This window comes from Ictidomys tridecemlineatus, chromosome 12 (genome assembly GCF_052094955.1).
Source record: "Ictidomys tridecemlineatus isolate mIctTri1 chromosome 12, mIctTri1.hap1, whole genome shotgun sequence".
Lineage (NCBI taxonomy): Eukaryota > Metazoa > Chordata > Mammalia > Rodentia > Sciuridae > Ictidomys > Ictidomys tridecemlineatus.
The window spans coordinates 59306127-59331379 of NC_135488.1; the positions used below are offsets into that span (position 1 = coordinate 59306127).

The window sequence follows — 25253 nt, forward strand, 5'->3', positions numbered from 1 at the left end:
CAAATGGCCCACTCTGATCTGTACTGACATTGGTTGGGGGGTGGACAACAGGTTTACAATCCTCGGATCCGGGCAGAATCACAAGTATTAAGACCAATTAGCAAGTGTCAGGCAGAGGCAAGACGACTTCGAGCGAGAGGGTTCCCACCAGGTAAGAGCCTTTACCCTCAATGAGGTCAAGCAGAGCAGTCATAGCACATCAGCCCTGAGAAGTCTACTTTCCCAGGTCTTTCTCCCCTCAGGGTCCTGCCTCTGCCTGTACCCTCAGTCCTTCCTAGAACTAGAGGCTCCCCCACTGCCACAACCCAGGGTGTGTGAAGAGAATCTGAGTCCCCTGGTGTTACTACTAAAGAGGAGACAGATTGCAGAGCCAGGGGAGTGCCACTTCCTGGACCGGCCTGGTGAGCACCCATCCTGCTCAAGTGCTACTCTCTGACCTCCTGCTCAGACTTTACACCCTCTAAGCTCTGCTTCCTCACCAGCTCCAGAAGCATTGATGCAGGCACTGGAAGACTTAGACTATCTGGCAGCTCTGGATGATGATGGGGACCTATCAGACCTGGGAGTCATCCTATCAGAGTTTCCCCTGTCCCCTGAGCTGGCCAAAGCCCTGCTGGCCTCCTGCGAGTTTGACTGCGTAGATGAGATGCTCACACTTGCTGCCATGCTCACTGGTATATTTATAGCTTTAAGCCACAAAGGGGTTAAAATTTATATCACTTGTTAGTCTGCGGTGTGTGTGTGTGTGTGTGTTTGTGGTGCTGGGGATAGAAGCCAGGCTAGACAAGTGCTTTACCACTGAGCTACACTCCCAGTCCCTCACTCCTATAAATCACTGCTTGTATGGTCACCGCAACCCTTCTTCTTGTGTTTTAGTGCTCCTAAGACTTGTCCTTTCCCTTGTGCTCTAGTTCCCACCCCCCACAGGGCATAATCACCTATCCCTCTAATTTCTGCAGCCTTTTCTCTCTGCTGCTTCTTACCTCTCTACTTGCTTACAACTCTTGTCTTATTACTGAAATCCACACACCTCTGCCTCCTCAGCTATACAACATGATCTATCTCATTCTATGTAATGTGTTGCTCACCACTGGATTATCATTGCAGGCCCACATATCAGCTTTCAACTTACCAGTGACCTTCCAGATACACAACTCAGAGACTTCTAAGCCTTTATTTGTGACCTTTTGATGCGAAAGTGCTGACCACTCCCACTTTGCAACTGCTTCCTCCCTATGTTTCTGTGGTGCCACTCATCTATTCCTTGGGCTCCCTTATTCTCTGTTCATCCATTGTAAATTGGTCCTCAGGATTCTATCCTTGGTCTTTGTGTCTTCTCATTCACCAAACTCTAAGCAAGTTTATCCACACTCATGGTTTGAAACTCTGCCTTTATACTTAAAATATCCAAACTTCGTGCCTTGTATCTCTCTGCCAGTACCATTCTTCTAGAGGGAGAGAGAAGGAGGAGGGAAAGATAGAGTGAAGGGAGAAGAGAGACCCATTTTCTGTCGGACATTTCTACCAGAATAGTCCATGGTATCTCAACTCAGATCTGAACTCAAGATCCTATTAAGCTACTCCTTTACCCATCATCATAAAATTTTTTTCCTCTTTTTGGATTCTCAATTTCAGATAATACCATCACCTCTGCTCCTCTACTACCATAATTCTAAACTAATCTTTCTGCAGGTTCTTATTTTTATTTTATAAATATCATTTTTAATTAATTTATTCCTCTGCATATTCACTGTCAGTGCCAATGTTAGGTCCTCATTGTTCGCTGAATTCCTTTAGTAGTCTCCTCACTAGTCATGTAAATATTTTCAAATGTGTGGACCCCTTATTAAAAAACTCCTCTTCAACAGCTATTCTTTTTAATTTTTTTTTTAGTTGTAGGTGAACACAATACCTTTATTTATTTATTTTTATGTGATGCTGAGGCTCAAACCCAGTGCATCATGCATGCTAGGGAAGCACTCTACCACTGAGCTAAAACCCCAGCTACAACCTTCAACAGCTATTCTTTATCTTCAAGATATATGTAGATACACATCTGTAATTCCACCAACTCAGGAAGCTGAGGAAGTGGATCATAAGTTTGAGGTCATCCTCAGCAACTCTGTGAGACCCCGTATCAAAGAGAAAAGGTGGAGGGAAGGCTAGGGATGCAGCTTAGTGGTAAAAAGCACTCCTAGGATCAATCCCTGGTGTGTGTGTCTCTCTCTCTCTCTCTCTCTCTCTCTCTCTCTCTCTCTCTCTCTCTCTCTCTCTCTCTCTCACACACACACACACACACACACACACACCCCTAAAAAACTTCTTTGCACAACACATTCAGACTCTCATGACCTTGCATATACCTACCTTTAGCTTTAGCTCCTGCTATTCTGCCACATGTCATTGCCTCCACCTAAATCAGGTGGCTTACAGTTCCCCAATGTGCCATGTTGTTAACCTAGATTAATAGTCATTCTGTTCCCAAAGCCTCAAATATTCCCACTGAACTAATAATTCCTACTCAGAATTTCAAAAATTAGCCCAAAGCCCTCATCCATTTCTCTTATATCACCCATGCTCCTATCACCCAAAGCTGCCCTCTTCTGTGTTTCCAAAGTATCATATATATACCTATCATACTTATCAGGTCTGCTTGCTTGTTGGTCTCTCCCACCAACTAACCTTCTTGAGGGCAAGGCACTCCTTCATTTACAGCCATTCCTCAGAATCCATGGGAGATTGGTTCCTGGACCCACTGTGTATACCCAAATCCACTGATGCCTATGTCTTTTATAATAAAATGGCATATGAGGCTGGGGCTGGGCTCAGCAGTAGCGCACTTGATCATCTCTAGGTTACTTATAAAATCAAATACAATGTAAACACTATATTTTAAGGAATTATAACCAAAAAAAGTCCATACATTTTCTGTTTAGATGCAATTTTTTCTGAATATTTTTGATCCACAGTTGTTCAAGTTCACAGATGTAGAACCCATAGATATGGAGGCCAACTGTTGTTAATCCCTAGTGTCTAATAAAGTGCAGAGTATGCAGAAGTTACCAATGTTTTTTGAATAAAATTCCCAAAGGGGCATTTGTACCTTTTAAATATTACACCTGTACTACTATCCTTTCTCATTCCCTCAAACCACCTTCCTCTCTTCAACCTCCAGTTGCCCCTGGGTTTACCCGTCCTCCACTCTGTGCGGAAGAAGCTGCCTTGCGTAGGGGTCTGGAACACCCCGATGGTGACCACAGCTCTCTGATCCAGGTTTATGAAGCCTTTATACAAAGTGAGTGGCCCACTTTGTTCCTTCTTAATCCTAGATTTTTCAAAAAGGAAAATAGTGTGCAACCATCTGACAGATCTCTGAGCTCAGGAAGAGGAGGCCTTTTGGCCATAGGCTGTATCCTTTAGGAGGCCTCAAGGACGTCAGTTGTAGCTGGTCTCTTTCCTCTCCTAGGTGGAGCAAATGAGGCTTGGTGTCAGGCTCGGGGTCTAAACTGGGCAGCATTGTGCCAAGCCTGTAAACTTCGGGGAGAGCTCCAAGAACTCATGCAGCAAATTGAACTTCCCTTGACCCAACCAGCCTTTGGCTCTGAACAAAATCGCAGAAATCTTCAGAAAGCACTGGTGTCAGGATACTTCCTCAAGGTTAGGGGAAAGGTTTGGGGTGAGAATGATAAACACAGAGGAGACAGATATTTATATACTACCTCTGAAATTTGGGGTGAGAATGATAAATACAAAGGAGACAGATATTTATATGCAAGTACCATTCAGAATATTTAAAACCAAGAGGGACTATTCCTCTGAGTTTTTGGAGTACAAGGGACTATGGAAATACCATATGTAGAGACAATACCCAAAGGTAATATTTTTACTTTTAAAACTCTCACTACCCCTACTAATTCTTTCTCAGCCCCCTTGTCTTTTTTCTACTCTCTGCCTCTTCCGTTTACTTATTCCTTCAATATCTTTGTCTTTCAATGAGGTGGCCCGAGACACAGATGGGACTGGAAATTACCTGCTCCTAACCCATAAGCATGTGGCCCAGCTCTCCTCAAATTGCTGCTACCAAAATCGCCGTCCTCCGGCCAGACCCCCACAATGGGTGCTATACCACAGTTTCTCCATATCCAAAGACAACTGCCTTTCCATTGTTTCTGAGATTCAACCTCAGATGTGAGTTTCCTGACACACCTCCTGCACTGCCCATTCCTCTACCTGGGACCAAAACTAAAATTGTGAAGTTAGACTTAAGAAGAGATCTTAGTGGTTTGAGGGGAGAGGGCTCATGGAAGAGGTTGTAGGAAGTTCAAGAGTCTGCTTTATAAGAGAAGATAGAGCTTATCTTGTTATGATTCTCTCTGTCAGGTTGGTGGAGTTGGCACCTCCATATTTCCTGAGTAACTTGCCCCCCAGTGAGAGCAGAGATCTCCTGAACCAATTGAGGAAAGAAATGGCAGATTCATCGGCAGAGAGTGAATCTTCCTCCATCCAGGAGTTCAGAGATGCCTGTGTCCTGCAGTGACCTGCCTACCTAAGGATTAGAGCTGAGCTCAACTCATGGTCCTCCTTCAGGCTAGCACCAAAGCAGACAACTAGATTTAGAAGGCCAGAGTTTAAGGTCAATGTAAATTCTGGAATCTAAAAGGAGTAGAGGGAATGGGGTAAGCCACAGTCTATATCTGGTAGAATCCTTCCCTTAGCCTTCTTGTTGCTTTCCTTATTTCCCAGGGACTGACATGCTCCCCATTCTACCAAGTTATGTCAGATCCATCCTTGTACTCCCTTTTGATCTATAAAAGATTTTTCTATGATGCCAAGTTTGATTTTAATTTTGCAGCAGAATATACAACAAGCATGAAGAAATGACATCATTTCAAAGATCTGGGGCCAACTCCTGGAGCCTCTTGCCTGGCTCCCACCCCTGGTCAAGCCTTATGTTGTCTGACATAACTGTAAAAAGCACAGAATATGAGTAGTCTGGCTATCATTGACCCTGCCTCTCTTTCCTCTGTCACAATGTTCCAGCCTCCAGGGGAGGAAGAATGGGAGTGCTAGAGGAATCAGACAGAATCTTTCCTTTGTCATACAACTTAGAGCTTACTCCTTTTTAAACCTTACTACAACCATCCCCTCACTGAGGTCACCATCAACAAGCATCCCAGCAAGCCTCTGGCTGAAGTTGACACTTAAGGAACATTCTTTCTTAATGGCTATGAATACCTTCCCCCATTTTGCCCTTGGATTATTAACTTTGATATCCTTCATCATCTTGCACATTATAAATATGTTTATGGAATTTGGCTGGAAAACAAGATTTAATCCTTAGAACTCTGCTTTTCTTCTGAATACCCTCTCTTGGAGATTCTGTCTGTTCTCATCATTTTCTATCTTCATCTGTATGTGGATGTCAGTTTATGTCTCTCAAAGATACTTTTCCAGAATTTATTCTTTCTAGGTCTAACATTCATTTTGCCTAGGGTTAATCTTACTATAAACTTCCCAATTTCACCCTTCATCATCCTCAGCACCATTGATTTCTTGTTCTCCATATTTCCCATCTGAAATTATCTTTCATTTTTTTAGTCTTATTATTTCCAAAGTATTCTGGTCACCCTAACTCCACTGGGCCCATTACTTTCTCTCCATCCCCCTCCCACCGTGGGTACTAGGAACTGAACCCAGCACTATCTACCCAGCTCAATCTACCACTGAGCTACATCCCTAGCCTCCTCGCACCCCATCCCCTTCTTTGAGACAGGGTCTTTCCAAGTTGCTGAGGCTGCCTTTAACTTGTAGTCCTTCACCTTCAGCCTCCTGAATAGCCGGGATTACAGGCCTGTGCCACTATGCTCAGTGTGGACTCATTAATTTTGCCCAGTTTCCTCTTCTCCCTTTTCTGTCCCTGTGGGACACCAGAGCCAGATTTTCTTCGTAGATCTTATATTTTGTCTGATGTATAAGTATTCCTCTCACCTACAGCCCAAGTGCACTGTGAAGCTCAAAAAGAATACAGCCAGCAGATTGAACATAGTACAACATGAGACTCAAAGTCAAGAAGGAATCCTTAGCTATTATTTTACAGTTGAGGGATGAGATGCCCAACATGACAACCCTCTGGTCCCTGTCGTGATCAGTCAGATTCTGGCGCTCCAGCACCTTCTCCAACATTTCTCTGTTGTTGCCATCTTCCTTTCTTCACACCTTTGTTGTAACCCTAGACAGCACCTGCTGCAGCCAACCCTTCCCAGCACCACGTGCTGCTCTCAGTACTCAGTCCAGGGCTCTGAGCCTATTCACCGCAGAACCCCTAGTCCCTGAGGAGAGTAGCTACCATTGGCCAGCCCATCCCCCTCCCTGCACCTTATTGGCTATCAATCTATAGGTCCCGCCCTCTAAGGTTCCTCTGGCCGGTAGATGCGGTACTGTGAAAAATGGCGGGAAAAGCCCTGTGTGAGCACCCTGGGAGTCTATTCGATGGGGGCCTGGGAGCCCACCCGGCTCGATGATAATCTGAATTCCTGCTGCTTCTCATACACCCGGCTGCCAGGAAACCATGGGCCTGAGCAGCCGCGCTCCACTGCCCGAACCGGGCGTTCCACGCGGCGCCTTGGTCCGGTAAAGAGAGCTCTCGGCGGATCCAGCAGGCGAAGCTCACACCACCGAGGCAAGCCCAGACACAGAAGCCACTTTGTTGTCTTCGGCCCAAGGCTGCAGATTCTGCAGCGCGAAGAGTGATGAGTTGTGCAGGCAAAGCGGGTCCGGGGGCAGGGGCGGCCGCAGCGGCCGTGGTAGCGCGTCCTGCTGCAGGTGCAAGAGCAGCCGACCCGCGCGGTGCCTCTCGGCCTCGCGCTCCTCTGCGGTCTGGCGCCTGGGCGGGCGGAGATGCGGGGTCAGCGAGGCGGTCCTCGCCCACCCCGCGCCTCACCGCCACTTGGCCGGCCCCGCGGGCCCCAGTCCGCCCTAGCTCACCGCCACTTGGTGCGTCGGTTCTGGAACCAGGTCTTCACCTGTGCGTCGGTCATGCGCAAGGCCTTTGCCAGCGCCGCCCTCTCGGCCGAGGCCAGGTACTTCTGGCGCAGGAAGCGCCGTTCCAGCTCCAGCACCTGCGAGCGGGAAAAGGACGTGCGCGGCTTCTTCCGCTTCGGGGGGGTCCGGTTTTGGTAAGGGTGGCCTATGCGGCGCGTCCCAGAGAAGGGCGACAGCGCTGCTATGGGGAGGGAAAAAAAGCAGGGTAGGGTTTGCGAGGTGGCCCGAGGTATCGCTGAGAAGAGACCCTGGTCCTTACCCGGGCCCTAGGCTCGGCCCATCATTAGCAGAAGCATCCAGACAAGAAGGGATATCGGAAGCAACGGCCTTCCGCATGAGTAAGGAGAGATGTCCCCCATAACTTCACCCTGCCCACCCCGCAGTGTGGACAGTGGAATTGCAAGGTAGAGCGGTACAGGCACCGACGACAGCTCCCTCCCCATTGCTCTCATCTGCAGGATCAAAAGGTCCGGGGTGGAGGAGGATCCCCCGAGATAATCTGAGGGGAAGTAAAAAAGAGGTCCCTGAGTTGGAGCAGAAAGAAAAGAGGAAAAGGGTCAGAGTGTGGCATGACGCTGGAGGCGTCGGGCAACCTCACCGGTGAGCCGATCCTTGGCCAAGCGTCGGCCGCTGTCCATCCATGGAAAGGTGAGTCCAGCTAGGCTCCCGGCGCCGCCCAAACCCGAGGGCCCAGGCACCGCAGGGGCGCCTCCCGCGGGCGGCGGCACTGGCAGCGGGCGATGAGCCGGAACGCGGATCACGCCACCCGGGCCCACTCCGGAGCTGCTGGGCAGCGGGGCCAGAGAACCTGCAGGGCCATAACCCGAGGCTCCATGGAATCCACCCGAGAATGCCGCACTCTCGCTGTGGCTCTGGACCGTACGACCCGGGCCTAGGCCACCCCCCGGGGGTTCGGAGCCGCTCAGAATCTGATCAATGCCGAAGCTGATTGGCTCGTGGTGCGCGAGGTTGTGCGGAGCCAGCACCGCGGGCTCCATGGGTCTGAGCCTGGGAAGACCTCAGGAGGTTCCGTGGATAAGTAGAGTGCCGCAGATATATAGCTCTGAGAGCCCAGCGGCGGCGCGCCCAGGTCGGCGGCCTCAAGGGCCAGCGAGGCTGGCCACAGCCGGGCGCCGGGCCCCCCAGAACAGCAGCAACCCTGTGCGCCTGGAAAAGCCTCGCGGCTGCCCGCCCCTACCGGGCGTCTGCACTGGGGCTCGCATCCCGGAGGAACGCGGCCCGCTGGGGCCCCGAGCTCCCTTGCTGGCTCCGAAGCACAGATGGACGCTAGTCTGCCGAGGTCGCTGCCCAAGTCTCGGGTGGAGAGGGTTGACCAGCTCGGACTGGGGCAATGACTGACAGACCGGCTCTGGGTGGGCAGTGGGGGCTGGGGGTAGGTCAGGGGCGGGGCCCGACTGTTAAAGGGGAAAGGACGCCTGTTTGCGCCAAACACCCGGCGGGATGTGCGGGGCGGAGGCAGAGGAGGGCGAGGATGTTAGGAACAAGGCTCAGCGCGGGAGGGGCCAGAGCTTGGGCAGCTGAGTCAGCCAAGATGCTCACGTCGCCTCCTTCCTTTCTGGCCTCCGCCTTTGGGCTGCCTCCGCTTCACCGGCTTCCTCGGCAGGTGCTTCTTTCCCCAGGCCCCACTCTTCACCTCCCGATGGGTCCTTCTTGCCAACTCCTGGATTCGTTATGACCCCCACCTAAGTGTTCTCTAAGACCAAATCTCGTTGAGGCTTCCCGGCTGCGTACGAAGTGGTTGAGGAACAGCAACCCGCGATCTAGAGGCCCAAGAAGAGGACAGGTGTGGGAAGGGAATGGCAGGGCGAGTTCGGCGGGCTCGGGCTGGGGACAAACACTTGGCGTTCTTGATCCTTAGTGTACCTCCTGACCTCTCCTTTAGAGCAACCGGTCCTGTCCGGACGCATCGGTAATTGGTGCCATGTTTCTTAGAATTTCGATTTTCCGAAATCGCTGCAAATCAAACCCGTTGCTCAACCTCGGCCGACTTATCATCCCTAGTGCAGGGAAGCCTCAAGGCGGGATTCTGCCCCTTTATTCTGAGCCCAAGAGGTCTATTTTCGCATACTTTCCCCTCTTAAAGACCGGAGGACAAAGTCGCCACCGGCAGCACGAGGGACTCGCTGAGGCCTTGGGAGGATCCCGGACGCCCAGTTTCCCATTCACACTTTATCCCAACCAAACCCCAGAAAATGAACCTGGGGCGTGCCAACGAAGTGAGCTGGGGAAAGGCTGAAACCGCTTGGTGACCTTGTGACCTCTGGCGGAGAACCCAGGAGCTGGGAGTGTGTGAACTCTGCGTCCTTCCTCGGGATGGGACCCTGGCCGGGAGGGCCCCAGAGCCTTAGACCCGCCCCCGCCGCCACCCTGCCCGGTGCAGGCCGCCATAATCAGGTTAGCTGGGCCGGAATTACATTACCTTCCCCAGCCCGCCCCGGCCCTGGGGGGGGGCCTGGCGCCTCCGAGCCGGTGAGACTGGGCGCGGGGAGGGGGGCACTCTTATCATCCCACAGCGGGTGGGCACCGATGAGCCTGCCTCAGACACGTGGTGGCCAAAACACCCCGCCCCGTTGTGCCAGTCCCCTACCCTAACCCGAGTCTACTCCAAGGCTCGCTCTACCCTGCAGGTTTCCCGTGTGAACCGAAATGCCTTCTAAGTCCAGTAAATGGATCTCCTTGGGAGCACTGAACTTCCAATAGATTCCCCAGGATCCCCTGGGAAAAACTGGTCCCTCCTTTCTCCCCAGCAGATGGGCTGGCAGCCTGGCGCCTGAGGCAGGGTGAGGGGGTCTTTTTCCTCCTGGGAACGAAGAATGATATTTGGGCATCTGGGCAGGAAGATTAAGAAAGAGACAAATGGGTTTTTTCCTCACCCAAAACCACCAACCCCTCGGTGTTCCCAAATCCTCAGTTTGAAGGGGTTGGTTGAGCCATGGGGGGAGGAAGTGGACATTAATAATATGTGATAATCTCCCCAGAGTTGGCCACCTCTATCATCCAATTTCTCCAGATTGTCCTCAGTCCTGCTCACAGAAACAGACCGTCTGAAACTGGGGGGCTCCTATCAATTTGGCAGCTGTGTTTTTATCTTGGTGTAGGAAATTTACATCATCACCTTCCCTATCCCTTCCAGAAACTTGCTCTTTTTTAGCAGCTGCTGGAGGCTATAAGGAAATGTGTAGTCTCTGCTGTTGAGGCAAAACACTCAGAAATAGCATAGGGCTAGACTCAGCTGATTGGGAACAGAGAACCTAGGGAGATAGCCAGCCAAGAAGTGCGGGCTCTGACAGGGGGCTTGCCTGCAGATTAGGAGTTTGCCACTCCCTTCCATGCTCAGGGGGGTGGTTGGGGAGGGAGGGAGTAATTTCAAGTTGAATGAATCTTTTTTAATAAATCAATAGGCAAATCAATTAAAGAAAAAAGAAACATCATGCATAACTGGCTTATTGTACATCCCTTTCTTTTTGAGGTGGGTATAGATGGCACTGCTTCTCACCGAGAGATTGCTCAGTTGACCCTTTGAGAAGAATGATCACAAACTCAATAGTATATATGAATCTCCTGAGGTTTTTTTTTTTTTTAAATTTCAGTATCCCACTTCAAGAACAGAGGGCCATCCAGTTCTGTCAGCCACAGAGCTAGGGAAATTCTCTTCTTGCCTCTACCTCTCTGATTACGATTCTCAGGGAAAGGATAGTTCCTGCTAGTTCAGGTTGAAGATTGAGGCACTGGGGTGAGCGCCTTCTAATACACACCACATTGGATGTGTCTTACCATATCCTTTGTGTCTGTGCCCCCCAAGTCTTCGGTGTGAGCTTGTAGCCTCATAGGAAGAAGCCAAACCCTAGCCGCTACTCTTGTTCCCTCCTTTCTGTCATTAATCCATGTCCTTTATTCAAGATGGTTCCCACTCCTAAATCATTTATCAGCTTAGTTCTTCCTGGCCCCAACTGACTTCATATGAACATAATCTTTGCCTGATTCTCCAAAAAACAATTATGTTTCTCTTTTCCTTTTTGCTGTCCATGTCCACTGCCCCCATGTCCTCATCATTCATTCTTGTAATAACACAGTGCAAACTGGCTTCCCTATAGTGACACTTTCTTGACAAGTTCTAGTGTCTGGCATCTCTTTCCAGGCCTTCCCTAACATGTTTTACTTTGTTGATCATCGATGGTTTTTGAAATGTCCTTTCTTTTGGCTTCTGTAATATTCTATTATTTTGTATTTTGGACTTTGTCATGGCTTACATCTCTCCTTCACTGACTTTGCTCCTTCTACTGAAGTGTACGAACATTCTTCAGAGCACAGACTTGAGCTTTCTTCCTTTCTTTTTCCTTTTTGTTTTCAAAAAGGGCCAGGGCCATGAACATAATAGGCAAGAGCTCCAACACTGAGCGACATCCCCAGCTGCCCCCCTTTTATTATATTTTGTTTTTGATGTTGATGGACCTTTATTTTATTCATACACACACACATACATACAGTGTTGAGAATCAAACCCAGTGCCTCACACATGCTAGGTAAGTGCTCTACCACTGAGCCATAACTCCAGGCCCCCCTTTTTTTGCTGCCCCCCTTTTAAATGTTTTTATTTTGAGGGGGTCTCACTAAATTGTGGAAGTTAGCATCAAACTGGAGATCCTCCTGCCTCAGCTTCCTTAGTATCTGAGATTATAAGTGTGTGTCACCATACTCAGCAACTTCAGCTTTCATTATTTCTACATCTGCTCAGGTTTCATCCATTCCAATATTCCCAACTCTCACATCTACCGAGACAACTCTGGGACATGATACTTTAGCCCCACCACTCCAGCCCCACCACTCCTTTCTGTCTGACCAGCTCACTTTGCCATTCCTGAAGCTACTGTAAGACATGCCTACCTCCCAAATTCCTCATACACCCTCTTGCCCAAGCCCCACAAATCCAGTCCCTGGCTAATTTCTTCTATTAACTTTCCTTTGGAGAATTTCAGATACAACCCTTTCCATCTACGTTGCTAAAACCCTAATCTAAGCTGCCAACACTGCCACCTGGACTTACTTATTTGTTCATCCAGAATTTTTTTTTTTATTGAATACCCACTATGTGCCTGGCATTGGAGATAAAGCTGTGAACACAATGGATAGTGGTGGATTTGCCTCTGAAAGCTTTCATTCTAGTGTGAAATGCAAATGAAAAATTAACAAATATGTATTAGCAATATGTAAAAGAAAAATATATTGAATAATAATAAATACTAATAATGCTAATAAATGCTAGGAAGAAAAATAGAGCAAGGAAGTGAAGGGGGATAGATAGTGATCACAGAAGCTTCATGGAGGGAAAACTGTAAAGGAAGGAGCCATTTGGATACCCAGAATTTCAAGTTGGGAACTCAGCATACCCTGGTGTGACTGTGGAGTAAATACTGAAGGGTTCTTTGTGACTAGAGAGACTATGCAGGGCCTTGCAGTCCTTTATAAGACCTTTGGCTTTTATTATGATTGAAAAGGGAAGCTATAAAAAGGTTTGTTTCTGGTGTTTGTTTACAAGTTTTGGAGATGAACCCAGGGCCTCTACCACTACTTGCCAAAGTTTTTAAACAGAAAAAAAAAATAACTTGATTTTTCAATTTTATTATTAACAGCTTTTTGAAGTATAACTGACAAACTTCAGTTATTTGAAGTGTACAATTTAATGTCTTGACATCTATATACCCATAAAATTATCATCACAATCAAAATAAAACATGTTCATCAAAACCTTCCTAGTATCCTTTTTGATTCATGACATCAGAATATTTCTGAGCTGCTCTGTAAAGAACAGGATAAAGAAGTGCAAAGGTAGACACAAAGAATGCAATCAAGAAGCCATTGCAACCACCAAGAAGTGGAAAGTAAACAGTGGCCATAATGAATAGTTGGTTAATAAAGCAGGAATTCCATAACTCCTTGCTGCTTGTTCACAATTCATTTTGAAGAGAAATGGATATTTTGTTCATTCATGGGGGAACACCTCCCTCCTCACCTGCCCACTTCTACTAGCTCTCTGTTGTCCTAAGGCTAAAATCCCAACTCTTAGTCGCTGCTGTGTCTGTCACCACTCTCAAATCCACACCTTGATCTCCTTCCCGATATTCCTCTCCACTTTGCCTTTCTATTTCCATCACACTTCTAACACTTCTTCCATGTCTAAATTGTGCCCGCACAAAGTCCCACCTTTTCCACAAAGCCTTTTGAGGTCTTATTGGGATCTCACCCTTCTCGAATCTCCAGTTGCACTTGTTGTCGATACGTCATAGTAAACTTAATTCTTTTTAAATTTCGCTGTAAGGACCCAGGGATGGCGGTGCACAAGCCCTCACGATCCCAGAGTCCTCCCCAAGTGTGGGGCTGGGCCTATGCTACTGCAGGCGCTCGCTACCTAAGCGTGTCTCCGTGCGGCAGTGTCCTATCATCCTCCCCTCCTCCTTCGGCATCTGCTCTGCATTAGTCTGTCCCAGGCCTCCGCAGGCGCCGATGATTAAATCATCATCATTAACCAGGGCTTGCTACCCCCCCAATCCCCAGCAGCCGGGGGAAAATGTGGGGGGGCAGTAAGATCACTAAGTCCCTGGGGGATCTCCTTCCCCACCCCACGCTCTCTAAGACTCCGCAAAGCCCCTAGAAACTCCGGCAGCGGAGCTGGAAGAAGGCCTGCCGTCTGGGTGAAGCTCCGCAACGCGTCAGCCTACAAGGCGGCCTTCCCAGGAGAAGACCCAAGCCTTCCTTCTTCAGCTGGGTCACAGTCACTGGAGACTGACGTGCCTGAGCGGTAGCTGGCGGTGATCGCCAGGCCTTTTGGGGTAGGAAGGGGCAGTCTTTCAGGCTCCAAAAGTTAGTCCTGAGGTCGGGTAGAATCTACTTTGATGGCTCCTACAGGAGGTGGAAGTGATAGGACCCTTCCCCACACACACCCCCACTCCCCAATTATGGATTGAGGAGGGGGAGGGGCCAGCGGGGCTCAGGTGAGCACTCGGGGGAGTAAGAGACATGGGCGGGGCCTTGCAGAGAATGAGCGAATCCGAAAAGACCTAGGCCCTCGTTGCCTGGAGACAAGTCCCGCCCCGCAGGCGGCACCGGAAGTGGCAGGCCAGGATCAGCCTTTAAGATGGCGTCTCCTCAGGGGGGCCAGATTGCGATCGCGATGAGGCTTCGGAACCAGCTCCAGTCAGTGTACAAGATGGACCCGCTACGGAACGAGGTGCAGGGGCGGCAGGGTTACTGCTGTGGTCGGCTAGCGGTGCGAACTGGGGCGGGCTAGAGGACGGGCGGTGGCTGGCCAGAAGCCCAATGCGCTTGCGCAGAGACAGGGTTCCCGGTGCGCAGGCGCGATTGCAATCGGGTTGCCAAACTCAGAGCTAGAACGCCTGCGCATTGTGCAGCCAACACCGTGTAGTCTCCCCTGGGAAAGGAGGGTCTGGCTAGTCCACGTGAAGAGACCCCTGCTGTGCGCGGAGCCCTCTGCTGGGCGGAGGCGGATTGCCAGTCCCTGGAATTTAATCCTCTGCTGACAGCGGAGGGTGTGGGGCTGGACTGGAGTCTGATGAAAGACACGACCCCCAAGCTGGGAAGGCGCATGAGGTGGGGTGGGCTGGGGTGAGGAATGGATAATGGGTGACGGAGGGTGTGTCCGCAGGAGGAGGTCCGAGTGAAGATCAAAGACCTGAATGAGCATATCGTTTGCTGTCTGTGCGCTGGCTACTTCGTGGATGCCACCACTATCACTGAGTGTCTTCATACTTGTGAGTGCCCTAAATCCTACCTGATTCTTCCAGGCCCAAGTCCTCACCAAGCAGAGCTTCTGTGCCTCCTGCCCCACCTATCCCATGTATTGGGTTCCCAGGGAGTTTGAAAGTCTGCTTTTCTCTTCTGCAGTCTGCAAAAGTTGCATCGTGAAGTACCTGCAAACCAGCAAGTACTGCCCCATGTGCAACATCAAGATTCACGAGACCCAGCCACTGCTCAACCTCAAACTGGACCGGGTCATGCAGGACATCGTATACAAGCTAGTGCCTGGCTTGCAAGACAGTGAGTAATCAAATTGACTTTGAGAGGCTTCTTGAGATCTAATGAATGCTGGGTGACAGCTTGAGGTGACAAGGGTTTTGATGGGAATTATGTAGGTTTTAAAAATGCCAACAGCCAAAGGAACAAAGAAGGAGGACTAACAGTTTACTCCTATACTTCACACCCTCCTAGGTGAAGAGAAACGAATTCGGGAATTCTACCAGTCTCGAGGCTTGGACAGGGTCACTCAGCCCAGTGGGGAAGGTATGTCCTTGGTAGCAGAAGGGTAAAGCTAAGCCCCCAGAGAAAAGAAGGGTATGGAACCTCCTCAGTACCTTCTTTTTCTGGGAAAAGAAGGATATGGAACCTCTTCAGTACCTTATTTTTCTCAGAGCCAGCCCTCAGCAACCTTGGCCTCCCCTTCAGCAGCTTCGACCACTCCAAAGCCCACTACTATCGCTATGATGAGCAGCTAAGCCTATGCTTGGAGCGACTGAGGTGAGGAGCAGTTCAGAAGTTGTGTGAAATGATAGTGCCCAGATCAGGGGAGTAGAGAGGCCAAGCAGTAAGGGAGTGTCTGTGTACTTTAAGAGTATGCAGGGTGGCTCCTGGTATAGGAAGGAAGGAAAGATGGAGACTCCCTAACCTGTGTTTTTTCCCCCCCAGTTCTGGCAAAGACAAGAATAAAAGTGTTCTGCAGGTGAGAGGGGTTGAAGGGAGGGTTCATCTAAGAAGATTCAACTTCCTGTGGCCCCTCCTTAAGCACTTTGTCTTCCCCTCCCCCTCCCTGTCCTTAGAATAAGTATGTCAGATGTTCTGTTAGAGCTGAGGTACGCCATCTCCGGAGGGTCCTTTGTCACCGCTTGATGCTAAATCCACAGCATGTAAGTAATCCCACAGTAGTTTAATTTCCTTTTATGAAGAAGAAGGAATTAAGAAAGGACGGACAAAGTCTAGGGTACACCAGGGTAGTTCTAGACCAAAGAGGAGAATTCCATTTGCCTCTTAGGTACAGCTCCTTTTTGACAATGAAGTTCTCCCCGATCACATGACAATGAAACAGATATGGCTCTCCCGCTGGTTCGGCAAGGTAAGCCAGGCAAAGGTGGGCTGGGGCCCTTCATATAATAAACTGTCCACTGACTACTTCTTCCCTCTTTCTTTCCTTAGCCATCCCCTTTGCTTTTACAATACAGTGTGAAAGAGAAGAGGAGGTAGGGGCCAAGCCCCAACCCCATCCCTTACCCCTTCCCTTCCCAGATATTTATGTGAAATTAACTGTGGCTTTATTTTTTGAAATAAAAGCTTTAAAAAAGCATCTTTCTTCTTCCTGCCACACACTCAGGCTTTGTCCTGTGTCCTGCTTCCCTCAAAAATCCTCATAAGTTTTACTCTAAAGATGGGCCTTTCCTCTACTGTGAAGGGCCCTCAATGTCTTGCCAAAGGAGAAGGGAATAAGGCCCTATAGTGAAACTTAGAAACTGAGCCAACTGAAACCCACCCATACCAGCTCCTTTTGGTGAATGGAGTGCTTTCTGGGAGCAGCTCTCACTGTCCTTGTATGCTGCAGCATGTGATGCAGAGTCAAGGTGTCCTAATTGAGTATGGGGAGAGGAGGGCTAGGGTTCAATAGTGTCTGCTGAAGAAGAGTGATATGTTAAAGAAACATTCAAAGAATTGCACTCTGGTTCTATAACCTGAGTAATAGGAAGAGAAAGAAGGAAGGAATCTGAAAAACAGTTGAGACCTGTGTGTTGGCACATGCCTGTAATCCCAGCTACTTGGGAGGCTGAGGCAGGAGGATTGTAAATCCCAGGTCAGCTTCGGCAATTTAGTGAGACTCTCTTCCAAAATAAAATATTTTGTAAGAGCTGAAATGACTCAGTAGTAGAATACACCTGGGCTCAATTCCCAGTACTGCAAAGAACAACCAAACAAAAACAAAAGAAATTGGGTAGAGGTGGCAGGGATACAGTTGGAAGCTTGGCTTATTCTTATAGGTTTCCTGTGGTGGGAAGAAGGAAGTGGCTAAGTGAAGCCAGGGTGGGGAAAATTGAGAAAAGCTGGCTGATGTAGAGAACACTGGCAACTTCAAAGAACAAGAGGAGTTTGGCATGATCCCAGCAGGTCAGGAGGCTGAGGCAGGAGGATCACAAGTTCACAGCCAACCTCAGCAATGGCAAGGCACTATGTAACTTGGTGAGACCCTGTCTCTAAATAAAATACAACACAAGGCTGGGGATATGGCTCAGTGGTTGAGTGCTTCAGAGTTCAATCCCCAGTACCCACCCCCTGCCAAAAAAAAAAAAAAAAGAAGAAGAAGAAGAAGAAGAACAAAAACAAGAAAGAAGCAGCAAGGCCCAAGCTCCACAGAGTGTTTGGGCAGACGTCCCTTGTCTGTATAAGCCTGGACATGCACTCTGGGCGCTGGCAATAAACTCAGCCAGTGTTCTTTTTCTATGGGCCTCTAAATGGGATCGCAACTGGGACAGGCACAGAGGCCAAAGCAAAGACTTCCTGAAGGAAGCAAAGGGGGCTGCTTCTGAGTCTGGAACAGTGGGATGGAACAAGAAGCATAAATGTCAGGAGATGGAGAGTGGAAAGAGATTGGAAAGCCTAAATCTCATTCTGGCACTGACCTATTTCTGACTCCACTAAGTCTGACTTTAAGGGGGTGGCTGTGCATACCTGTTGAGAACCAAAGACACCAGATGGCAGAGGACACAGGTGAAAGCCTGGTGGTGGTTACAGAGGGCTGTCTGAACTGGGTAAGAAAACTGGAAACTTAACTCTGGGTGGGGAAAACCTGAGGTCACTTCTAGAACTCCCCTTCTCTTACCATAATCTGCTTGTGCTTTCTAGAAACCTCTAACACTGGGTGTGGATGAAGAGTGTGCCATCAAGGGGAAGGCAAGCATAGAAAGGTTGAAGGTGCTGAGAAAGAGAGCCCTAGTGCATGGGGCAGGGGACAGGCACCTGAGTGGGAACACTGCAGAACTACCTGGGTACAATCCCATCCTGACCCAGGTCTCCAAGATTACTAAAGCTTCCCCTGTTTCTGGGTCTCATGCCTGGAATGCCCCCCTCACACACACCTTCCGGTGCACTGCTCACCTCCAGCAAATTCTTCCCGATCCAGAATCAGCTTCTAATGCCTTTGAGGCAGCCTCAAAAACATCTGGGGATTTGGGATTAATGATATCCCAGCCCCGCCCCGCTTCCCTTCCTTCCAAATTTAAACTCTGCCGGAGCCACAGGAGCTCGAGGCACCCAGGCTGTTACCAAAGAGTTTATGAGCAAACTGGTATTTCCTAGGGTGACTGGTTTGGAGGAGGAGGAGCGGCGGGGAACAGGAAAGAAAGAACACTCCAAGGGACATTTTGCGTCCGGTAGCTGCGAGAGTTGGGGAGCAGACTGACTAGCCCAATGATAGCCCTCCAGTTGGGTTTGGAGCTTGGGGATGTGAAAGTGGGACCAAAGATAAGATGCATGAAGCCTAAGATGAGGTCTTTAATGACACGTGGCCTAGAGGCTAAGGAGCTGCTAAAGGCGCTCTCACACCCGTCCCTGGGACGGAGCGATTGCGGAAGCTGGGCCCAGCCCCGCGCGGCAGCCTTGATTTTGTCAGTCAGCGTAGTAGTGGCGGCAGCTGCGGTGCTTCTCCCACGGTACCTGATGTTGACAATCTGCAGGCTTTGCGTAACTCGCCCCAGGGGCCTGTGGATCCATTTCCCCTTCCCACTCTGCCGCCGGGATTACTTGGGTCTCGATCGGTGCCAGGGTTGGCGAATCGCTTACACTGTTCTCTTAGGCTCCGCGACTCTGAAAGCACTGGAGCGCAGCGATCTTTCAGTTTCAAAAGAGATGCGGCCGCAGCGCCGCCTCGGCTTTTCAGTGCTGCGACTAGGACCTTCAGTCCTGCCTGCGGGCCGAACCCGCCCTTACCCCTGCCTACCTTTTTCGCAGCTATTTCCGCTGCTTACTTTCAGCCCGAGGAATTGAACCCCCTTTCGCACAGGACACTTTGGTCCCTCTCCCGGACTGGCCAGTCTCCCCAGGAATTTAAGGGGGGCGGGGTGAGGAAAAGAACTTTCCTAGAACAATGAGGGAAAGAGAGTCTGAGTGTGCAGCCACTCCTTTCACATAGCCGCACACACTTGGGATGGCGGTGGGTGCATGCAGAGCTCTTTGCCGGCAAGCGAACGGGACCAGAAAGCCTCACAGACCCGCCGCCCCACAAATAACGAAAGCAAAATTTAAGTCTGCTCGGGCGACTCGGCAGTAATTTTTTTCTGAAAGAGAATATCCCAGAAGTTTTCGAAACGGTGCGATACACCGCTCCACCTTCCTTGCCTGAATATTCCTTCGTAAAATCCCACTGTTCTCTCACTCCGATTCAATCATTTTCCCTAAACACAGAGAGGAGGAGGGCAAGCACATTTCTAAGAGTGTTCTTCCTGTCCACAGCCCCGAGGAGATTATTCTGGGTGTTCTCAAACCCGATATACACTCAATTCAGACAGATATGCAGAGCGGGCAATCCTGAGACTAATGGTCCTTTATTGAACAGACCTCAGTAAAGCGGGGGAGGGTAGCGATCTTGGACCCGCCTTGGTGGAGGAATCTTTGGGTGAAGGTTTCGGGAGTGGGACCGGGGGTTGTGCTGGGAACTGAGAATGGGAAATCTGAAAATGGATGAAGAGAGGTGTTTGAAAAGTGTTCTTAAATGGTAATAAGCTGCCTTCTCAAAGGAGTAAAGGTCAGAATGTGAGGATCTCTATAAGGAGAGGGAGTACAAGACCCTGACATGTCTGAAGGGACAATGAGGGGAATCTGAGGAAGTGGGAGATGTGAGAGATTGAGAATGTCTGGGGAAGCAAAACTCTGGGACCGTGCCAGGCTTCAGTGAAGACACAGTTGATGACTCTCCCAAGAAGGACTTATGGCAGGAAGATTTCACACTGTAGTGGGAGGTATGGCCGGAAGACCAGTGAAATGACTCAGAACCAGGGAGCTTCAGTGCTTTGCAGCTGGGGTGGGGTGGGGGGGAGTCTTTGAGACAGTGAAGTACCCCCTGAAACCCAGAACCAAGGTTTAATCTCTCAATCTCCCTCATTAATCATTCACCCTCCTCCTACCCCCCTCAGCGGATCCAGTTTCTCTCCAGCTTGCGTTCCAGACACTTCACTGGGGAAAAGCCCCCTTCTGTGGCCCCAGGATAGTCTGTACTAGTCCCTGGCCGACCTTAGCTGGGCCTCTGTTGTCCCTGGCATCCTCCTTTTACTAGTCTCCACTTTCCTCACCTCCCCCAGGCTTGTGTCTGGGGATCTCAATCCCATTACCTGAGCCCTGCTGCAGAGAAGAGAAGGTAGGCAGAAGAGATGGAAGGGGAGGGAAGGCAGAAGCCTATCAAGAGAGTCCACACTCCTCACAGACATACAGAAGTAATTGAGAGCAGAGGTCGAGATGGATATAAAAGCCATGTAGTGGATGCATGAGTGAAGGATGCAGTGTCTGCTTGGTGACGTGCCTCGGATGCTGCAGATCAGTTCCCGCTGCCTCCTGGGATCCACTTTAATTGCAGATTAAATGAAACCACAAGGATGGTGCTGAGAGCTGAGGCCTGAAGCAGGAGAATCCCCCCTCCCCTGACTCCCACCATTAATAAGCAATTAACAAGGTCCTGAGGCAGCTCAGCTTTCCACAGTGGCCTAACTCTGCTCTCTGACCTGGCAGTGGCCCATCGGTGTTCAACCTCAAGTGTGTTGCCCAGGCCAGGCCTCCATGAGGGAACTATGTAAAGGACTGGGTGTTTGGGGGTTGGGAGTGTAGTTGTAGGGAGCCCTTTATAAAGAAGACCCTCACTACCAAGGTACCTTCCTTTTCTTGTCAGAGACCTTGGCCTAGGTGCTGAGGATCCCAGCCCTTTATGGCTAAGCCCCACCTGCAGGCTTTACCTTCCCCAGGGAATAAACAGGTAGACAGAGGGACATTGCAAAACTGATAGAAGATTCAGAGGTCTACAGGGAAGGTGACATAATGAACAGTCTAGGTCAGATGTGTCTGGTTCTTCATGGCACTGCCCAAGAACAAACACCCCCGCCCCTACATACCCACACATACACAAAACCAGAAAAACATTAATTTCTGACTGCTCTGGCAGCAGATCAGCATGTTCTCTGTCTTTGGACTATGAAGCATCCAGCTATCTGAGATGGAATATAGGAAAGAAACCCAAACCTTGCCAAGACTCCACTACTGGGACTGGGACTGTGCAGTCCCTTAGCTGCCTTTCTGTGAAGGAGGGTGGTTGTTTGTCGCGGTATGAGCCCAGGACTAGACTAAATGTGAAAGAGAAGAGAAATAGGACACTGAAAAAATAGGAATAAAGAGACTAGGCCTCAGAATTTGTGCTTGGATTGGCTGGGGTGTCTATCTCACTATCTGATGGGTCCAAGAAGTCTGCCCTTCAAATCAGACTTCCATTGAGAGTGACTCCATCCTGGTCACCCCCTCCCCCAATTGTTCATCTGGGCTATTTCTGAGCCTCTACAGGCTAAGGAAAACACATCTGAACTATAGAAATTTAATAAAATGACAAAGATCCACTGATAGACCAATAGAGGAGGTCTTCAGTGGAGACCAGTAAATACTGGCAAAGACCGCTCCTGAGTAGCACCGGCTGAAGGCAGGAGTTGCCAGGTCTCTCCAGAGGCTCAAGACTCCCCCAGCTTTTCCACGTATTTTGACTTAGTCTGGGCCTCTAAACCATGGTAGGGTCCACTCACCTGCCCTTGTTTCCTTGTGACACCCCCCCCCCCCATTGCAGTCGCTCTGCCTGTCCCATGTCTGGAGTCCCTGACCCCTTGTGCCTTACTAATCACTTTCAGCCTCCAGGATCATTTTAAGAGCATTTACCAGGGATTGGTGGCGATGAAGGGTGCCAGGTTAGAAGACTGAGTTCAGGGATCCTCGTCCGTGAAACTTTGCAAATTCCCAGCTGTTGGGGCCCTGGAAAGCAATTTTTATCGCTCACAAGTTTATGAGCCAGAGCGGCGCCTAGGCGCCTAGGCAGCTTACAAAGTTTAGGGGACTAGGGCCAGTTTTAGTGCACACGCGACTGCGCCCCACAGCGCAGAGATCCACGGCGGCCCTAGTCAGGCTGGTTCTTCTGCCTACTTATCTCCGCGCCTCTCACTGTAGATATAAGGCTGCTGGGACATCTACCCGCTCCAGACCCGCTGGGGCCCTGGGGAGAGAGGGTGGGGGCGCAGAAGGAGGGGCACCTGGTTGAAGCTGAAGCCCAGCGCCGGGGGCGGGTCTGAGTCAGGGGGCCCGGATTGGGAGCCAGTGCTGGGGCCCTGGTGACTGCCGAGCCAAGCGCAGCGGGTGGCGGGACCACCATAACCCAGAGGGCCATGAACTCCGAACGCCAGCCCCGAATACCCTTCAGCATCGCAGACATTCTAGGCCCTCGCATGGTCCCCCGAGCACCCACTGCGCCACAGCTTCCAGAATCCTGCCCGGATCGGACGTCGCCGCTGTGCGCCCTGGAGGAGCTGACCAGTAAAACTTTCCGCGGACTTGACGGGCGCGCTTCACAGCCCTTTGAAGGTATAACGCGGGCAAGGTCTTGGACCCCAACTTGACTGTCTCTTCATTTCTCTTTTCCTGGTTCTTGGTTTCAAACCTTCGTCTCATCCCGGCCGGGTCACCCTAATCGGCGCCTGCCCTCAGTCCGTGCGTCAGGATTCGAATCCCCGGCTTCGGCCTCTCCTCGGTTAGTTCCCCAGACTTTGTGGCTGCTCCAGGAAGCCACCAGCAAAAGGCCAGGCTGTCCAGAATTGAGCGACCCGTTGGTCGGTTCGCAGTAGGCGGGGTAATCTCGACAGAGAAAGGCCGGAGAGTAGGAGACAAAAGGCTCGAGTCGCAGGCTGTAAACTAATGAGCCAGGGCTTGGACGAGGCAGAAGCGCGGGGAGGCGACACTTGGGTCTCTCCAGGAGACCAAGCTCTGCTCCAAGTCACTCTCTTCATGAGGGGGAGCAAAGAGCCAAAGGTCTTCGGCGTGGCGTTGGGGGCGGGACATCGCACTCCGACTTTCCTGGCTTTCTGTACTCCCATTATCAAATTTTGGGGCTCTCAGAGAAGGCGTTGGTATCACTGAAAAAGTAAGTGTAAGCTGAGTGCCCTACACGACTCAGGAGTTTAAGGAAGGGCATGATCTAGGTCCTGTTACCTTCACCAGCCGGGGTCAGGCACCACTGCTCTGACCTACCTCTGGTGTCACCCCAAATCTGCTAGCCCGCACAACCTGGGGCTACAAAAGGCCTCCAAGTCTGTACTTCAGGCGGCCTGATCCTACACCAGAATTTCTAGGGCCTGTCCCACCCTCCTTCCAGCCCCCTTCCTCCCTCACAAGCCCTCAGTGTTCAGCCTCTGGTAACTCCAGTGGCATGCTGCGCTTGGCTCCCCACACCCCTCCTCAACCTGACCTCCGCGGTACTGGTCCCCATCTTTCCTGGCTCCCTCTCTCTCGCCCACCTACTGGACTGATCTCACTCCCAGCTTTTCCTCCAAGGATACAACCTAATTCCCGCCGGCCTGAGACTGATCCCCGCCCTATCCCTGCAGGCAGGGCCGCTCCAGACGCCTTGGGCCCGGCCCCTGCCGGCCGCAGACGACGCAAGTCACGGACAGCCTTCACTGCGCAGCAGGTGCTGGAGCTGGAGAGGCGGTTCGTCTTCCAAAAGTACTTGGCACCTTCAGAGCGCGACGGACTGGCTGCGCGACTCGGCCTGGCCAACGCACAGGTTGTTACTTGGTTTCAAAATCGCCGTGCCAAGCTTAAGCGCGATGTGGAGGAGATGCGCGCGGACGTGGCCTCACTACGCTCGTTGTCCCCAGGAGTCTTGTGCAGCCTGGCGCTGCCTCAGGATTCTCAAAGCCCTGGCCCCAACTCCAGCCCCTACTCTGTTGGGCCTAACTCCGGGTCCCACCTATCAGACGAAGAAATACAGGTGGATGATTGAAGGCAAACCCAATAACAGCCCTGAACTCTGGAGCCCCGGACTCCTTCCTTCCGCACTCTTTGTCCTGTCTGGGTTCCCGGGTGGAGGGAGGAGGTCCACCTGGGCCTGTCTGGCCCACAATCCAGGCGCCCTTCTTTCCCATTGTTGAGAATAAAGTCGAGGCTTTGCTGCAAGATGCCTCAGTCCCGGCGCCCAGAGACAATAACAGCAAAATCTGCTGGTTATTGCTGGTTATATGGTGCGGACACCGTGTATAGCACTTGAAACTTGATGTTTCTTTTAACTCTGGTGGCAACCCTATCGGGTAGGTGTGTGATTAGGCCCATTTTACAAAAGAATCCTGTTCTTCAGAGCTGATGCTTGTCATTCTGCCTAGGAGACACTGGGTGGGAAGAAAAAGTGGGTAGGACTTGGGCTGTGGCTTGGGCCAGCACACCCCTCACCATGCTCCTACAGGCTAGGTTTTGTGGCAGGACTCTAGGAGGCCTCTCTGTTCTGCAGAGGGAGGCTGGCACCTCCTGTGCCAGAAATGTTCTTAGCACCACCAGGTCTCAAGAGGGTGGGAAAGCCTGGCCCCAGGCAGAACTTGGAGTAGCCCGGCTTGCAGGGTGGGAAATCCAGTCTAGCTGCAATACTGACATTTTGTGTGTGTGTGTATAGTTGAGATTATTTATTTATATGTAGTACTGAGGATGGAACCCAGTGCCTCACACATGCTAGGCGAGTGCTCCCTGGGTTACCACTGCTGACATTGGTGTGCTGGGGATTGAACCCAGGGCCTTGTGCATGTGAGACAAGCACTCTACTAATTGAGCTATATCCCCAGGCCCCAATGCTGACATTTTTGACACTCATTTATTCTGTTGGCTATTAAGCACCCTCCTGCAGGATGATGGGGGAAGGGAGGAGAAAACTCTATTAGCTGCAGGGCTTCCTCACCCTTGGCCATCCCAGCCAACCTTCAGGAGACCATGCTTAGGCTCTTTCCAGCTTTCCCTCTTTTCCTCAGTCGACCCAACCTCCTCAGATCCTCCCTGTGCTTAACGCAGATAGCCAGGGTGTTAGGCCTCAGTTGCAGGTGGAGAGCCAACAAGTTTTTCCAGGAAGGGTAAACAGGCTGGAAGGCAGG

The 25253-nt window shown here is 50.6% G+C and overlaps 4 protein-coding genes across 8 annotated transcripts in view; 3 read left to right on the forward strand and 1 right to left on the reverse strand.

Moving 5' to 3' along the window:
- The window catches only part of Dqx1 (DEAQ-box RNA dependent ATPase 1), a 7652-nt gene extending 2826 nt beyond the window's left edge, over positions 1-4826 (forward strand). For 2 of the 3 annotated variants that reach the window (XM_005329378.4, XM_078028961.1), the window contains 7 exons: positions 52-151; positions 243-401; positions 483-674; positions 3176-3295; positions 3467-3657; positions 3998-4188; positions 4381-4826. In XM_005329378.4, coding sequence (XP_005329435.1) covers positions 52-151; positions 243-401; positions 483-674; positions 3176-3295; positions 3467-3657; positions 3998-4188; positions 4381-4537 — 1110 coding nt within the window. In that variant the 3' untranslated portion in view covers positions 4538-4826. The remainder of the gene's footprint in view (positions 1-51; positions 152-242; positions 402-482; positions 675-3175; positions 3296-3466; positions 3658-3997; positions 4189-4380) is intronic. The other variant, XM_040270949.2, reaches the window with a different exon arrangement.
- Positions 4827-6065: 1239 nt separating this feature from the next.
- Positions 6066-9407, reverse strand: Tlx2 (T cell leukemia homeobox 2). 3 transcript variants are annotated; one of them, XM_078028982.1, is made up of 4 exons: positions 9261-9407; positions 7640-8822; positions 6985-7222; positions 6066-6883 (listed from the first exon to the last, which is right to left on the reverse strand). In XM_078028982.1, exons 2-4 carry the CDS (start codon positions 8037-8039, stop codon positions 6667-6669), a joined length of 855 nt encoding a protein of 284 aa, XP_077885108.1. In that variant the 5' UTR covers positions 8040-8822; positions 9261-9407; the 3' UTR covers positions 6066-6666. The 3 variants fall into 3 exon arrangements, with proteins under 3 accessions (XP_077885108.1, XP_077885109.1, XP_005329434.1); XM_078028983.1 differs by having other exon boundaries at positions 6985-7219; positions 7640-9395; XM_005329377.4 differs by having other exon boundaries at positions 7640-9392.
- A 4708-nt stretch (positions 9408-14115) lies between these two features.
- On the forward strand, positions 14116-16411 carry Pcgf1 (polycomb group ring finger 1). Its single transcript, XM_021729149.3, has 9 exons — positions 14116-14287; positions 14723-14828; positions 14962-15114; positions 15286-15357; positions 15486-15591; positions 15760-15793; positions 15891-15977; positions 16103-16183; positions 16264-16411. Exons 1-9 carry the CDS (start codon positions 14195-14197, stop codon positions 16309-16311), a joined length of 780 nt encoding a protein of 259 aa, XP_021584824.1. The 5' UTR covers positions 14116-14194; the 3' UTR covers positions 16312-16411.
- Positions 16412-21429: 5018 nt separating this feature from the next.
- Positions 21430-24297, forward strand: Lbx2 (ladybird homeobox 2). Its single transcript, XM_005329375.4, has 2 exons — positions 21430-22707; positions 23727-24297. Exons 1-2 carry the CDS (start codon positions 22512-22514, stop codon positions 24122-24124), a joined length of 594 nt encoding a protein of 197 aa, XP_005329432.1. The 5' UTR covers positions 21430-22511; the 3' UTR covers positions 24125-24297.
- The last annotated feature ends 956 nt before the right edge of the window (positions 24298-25253 follow it).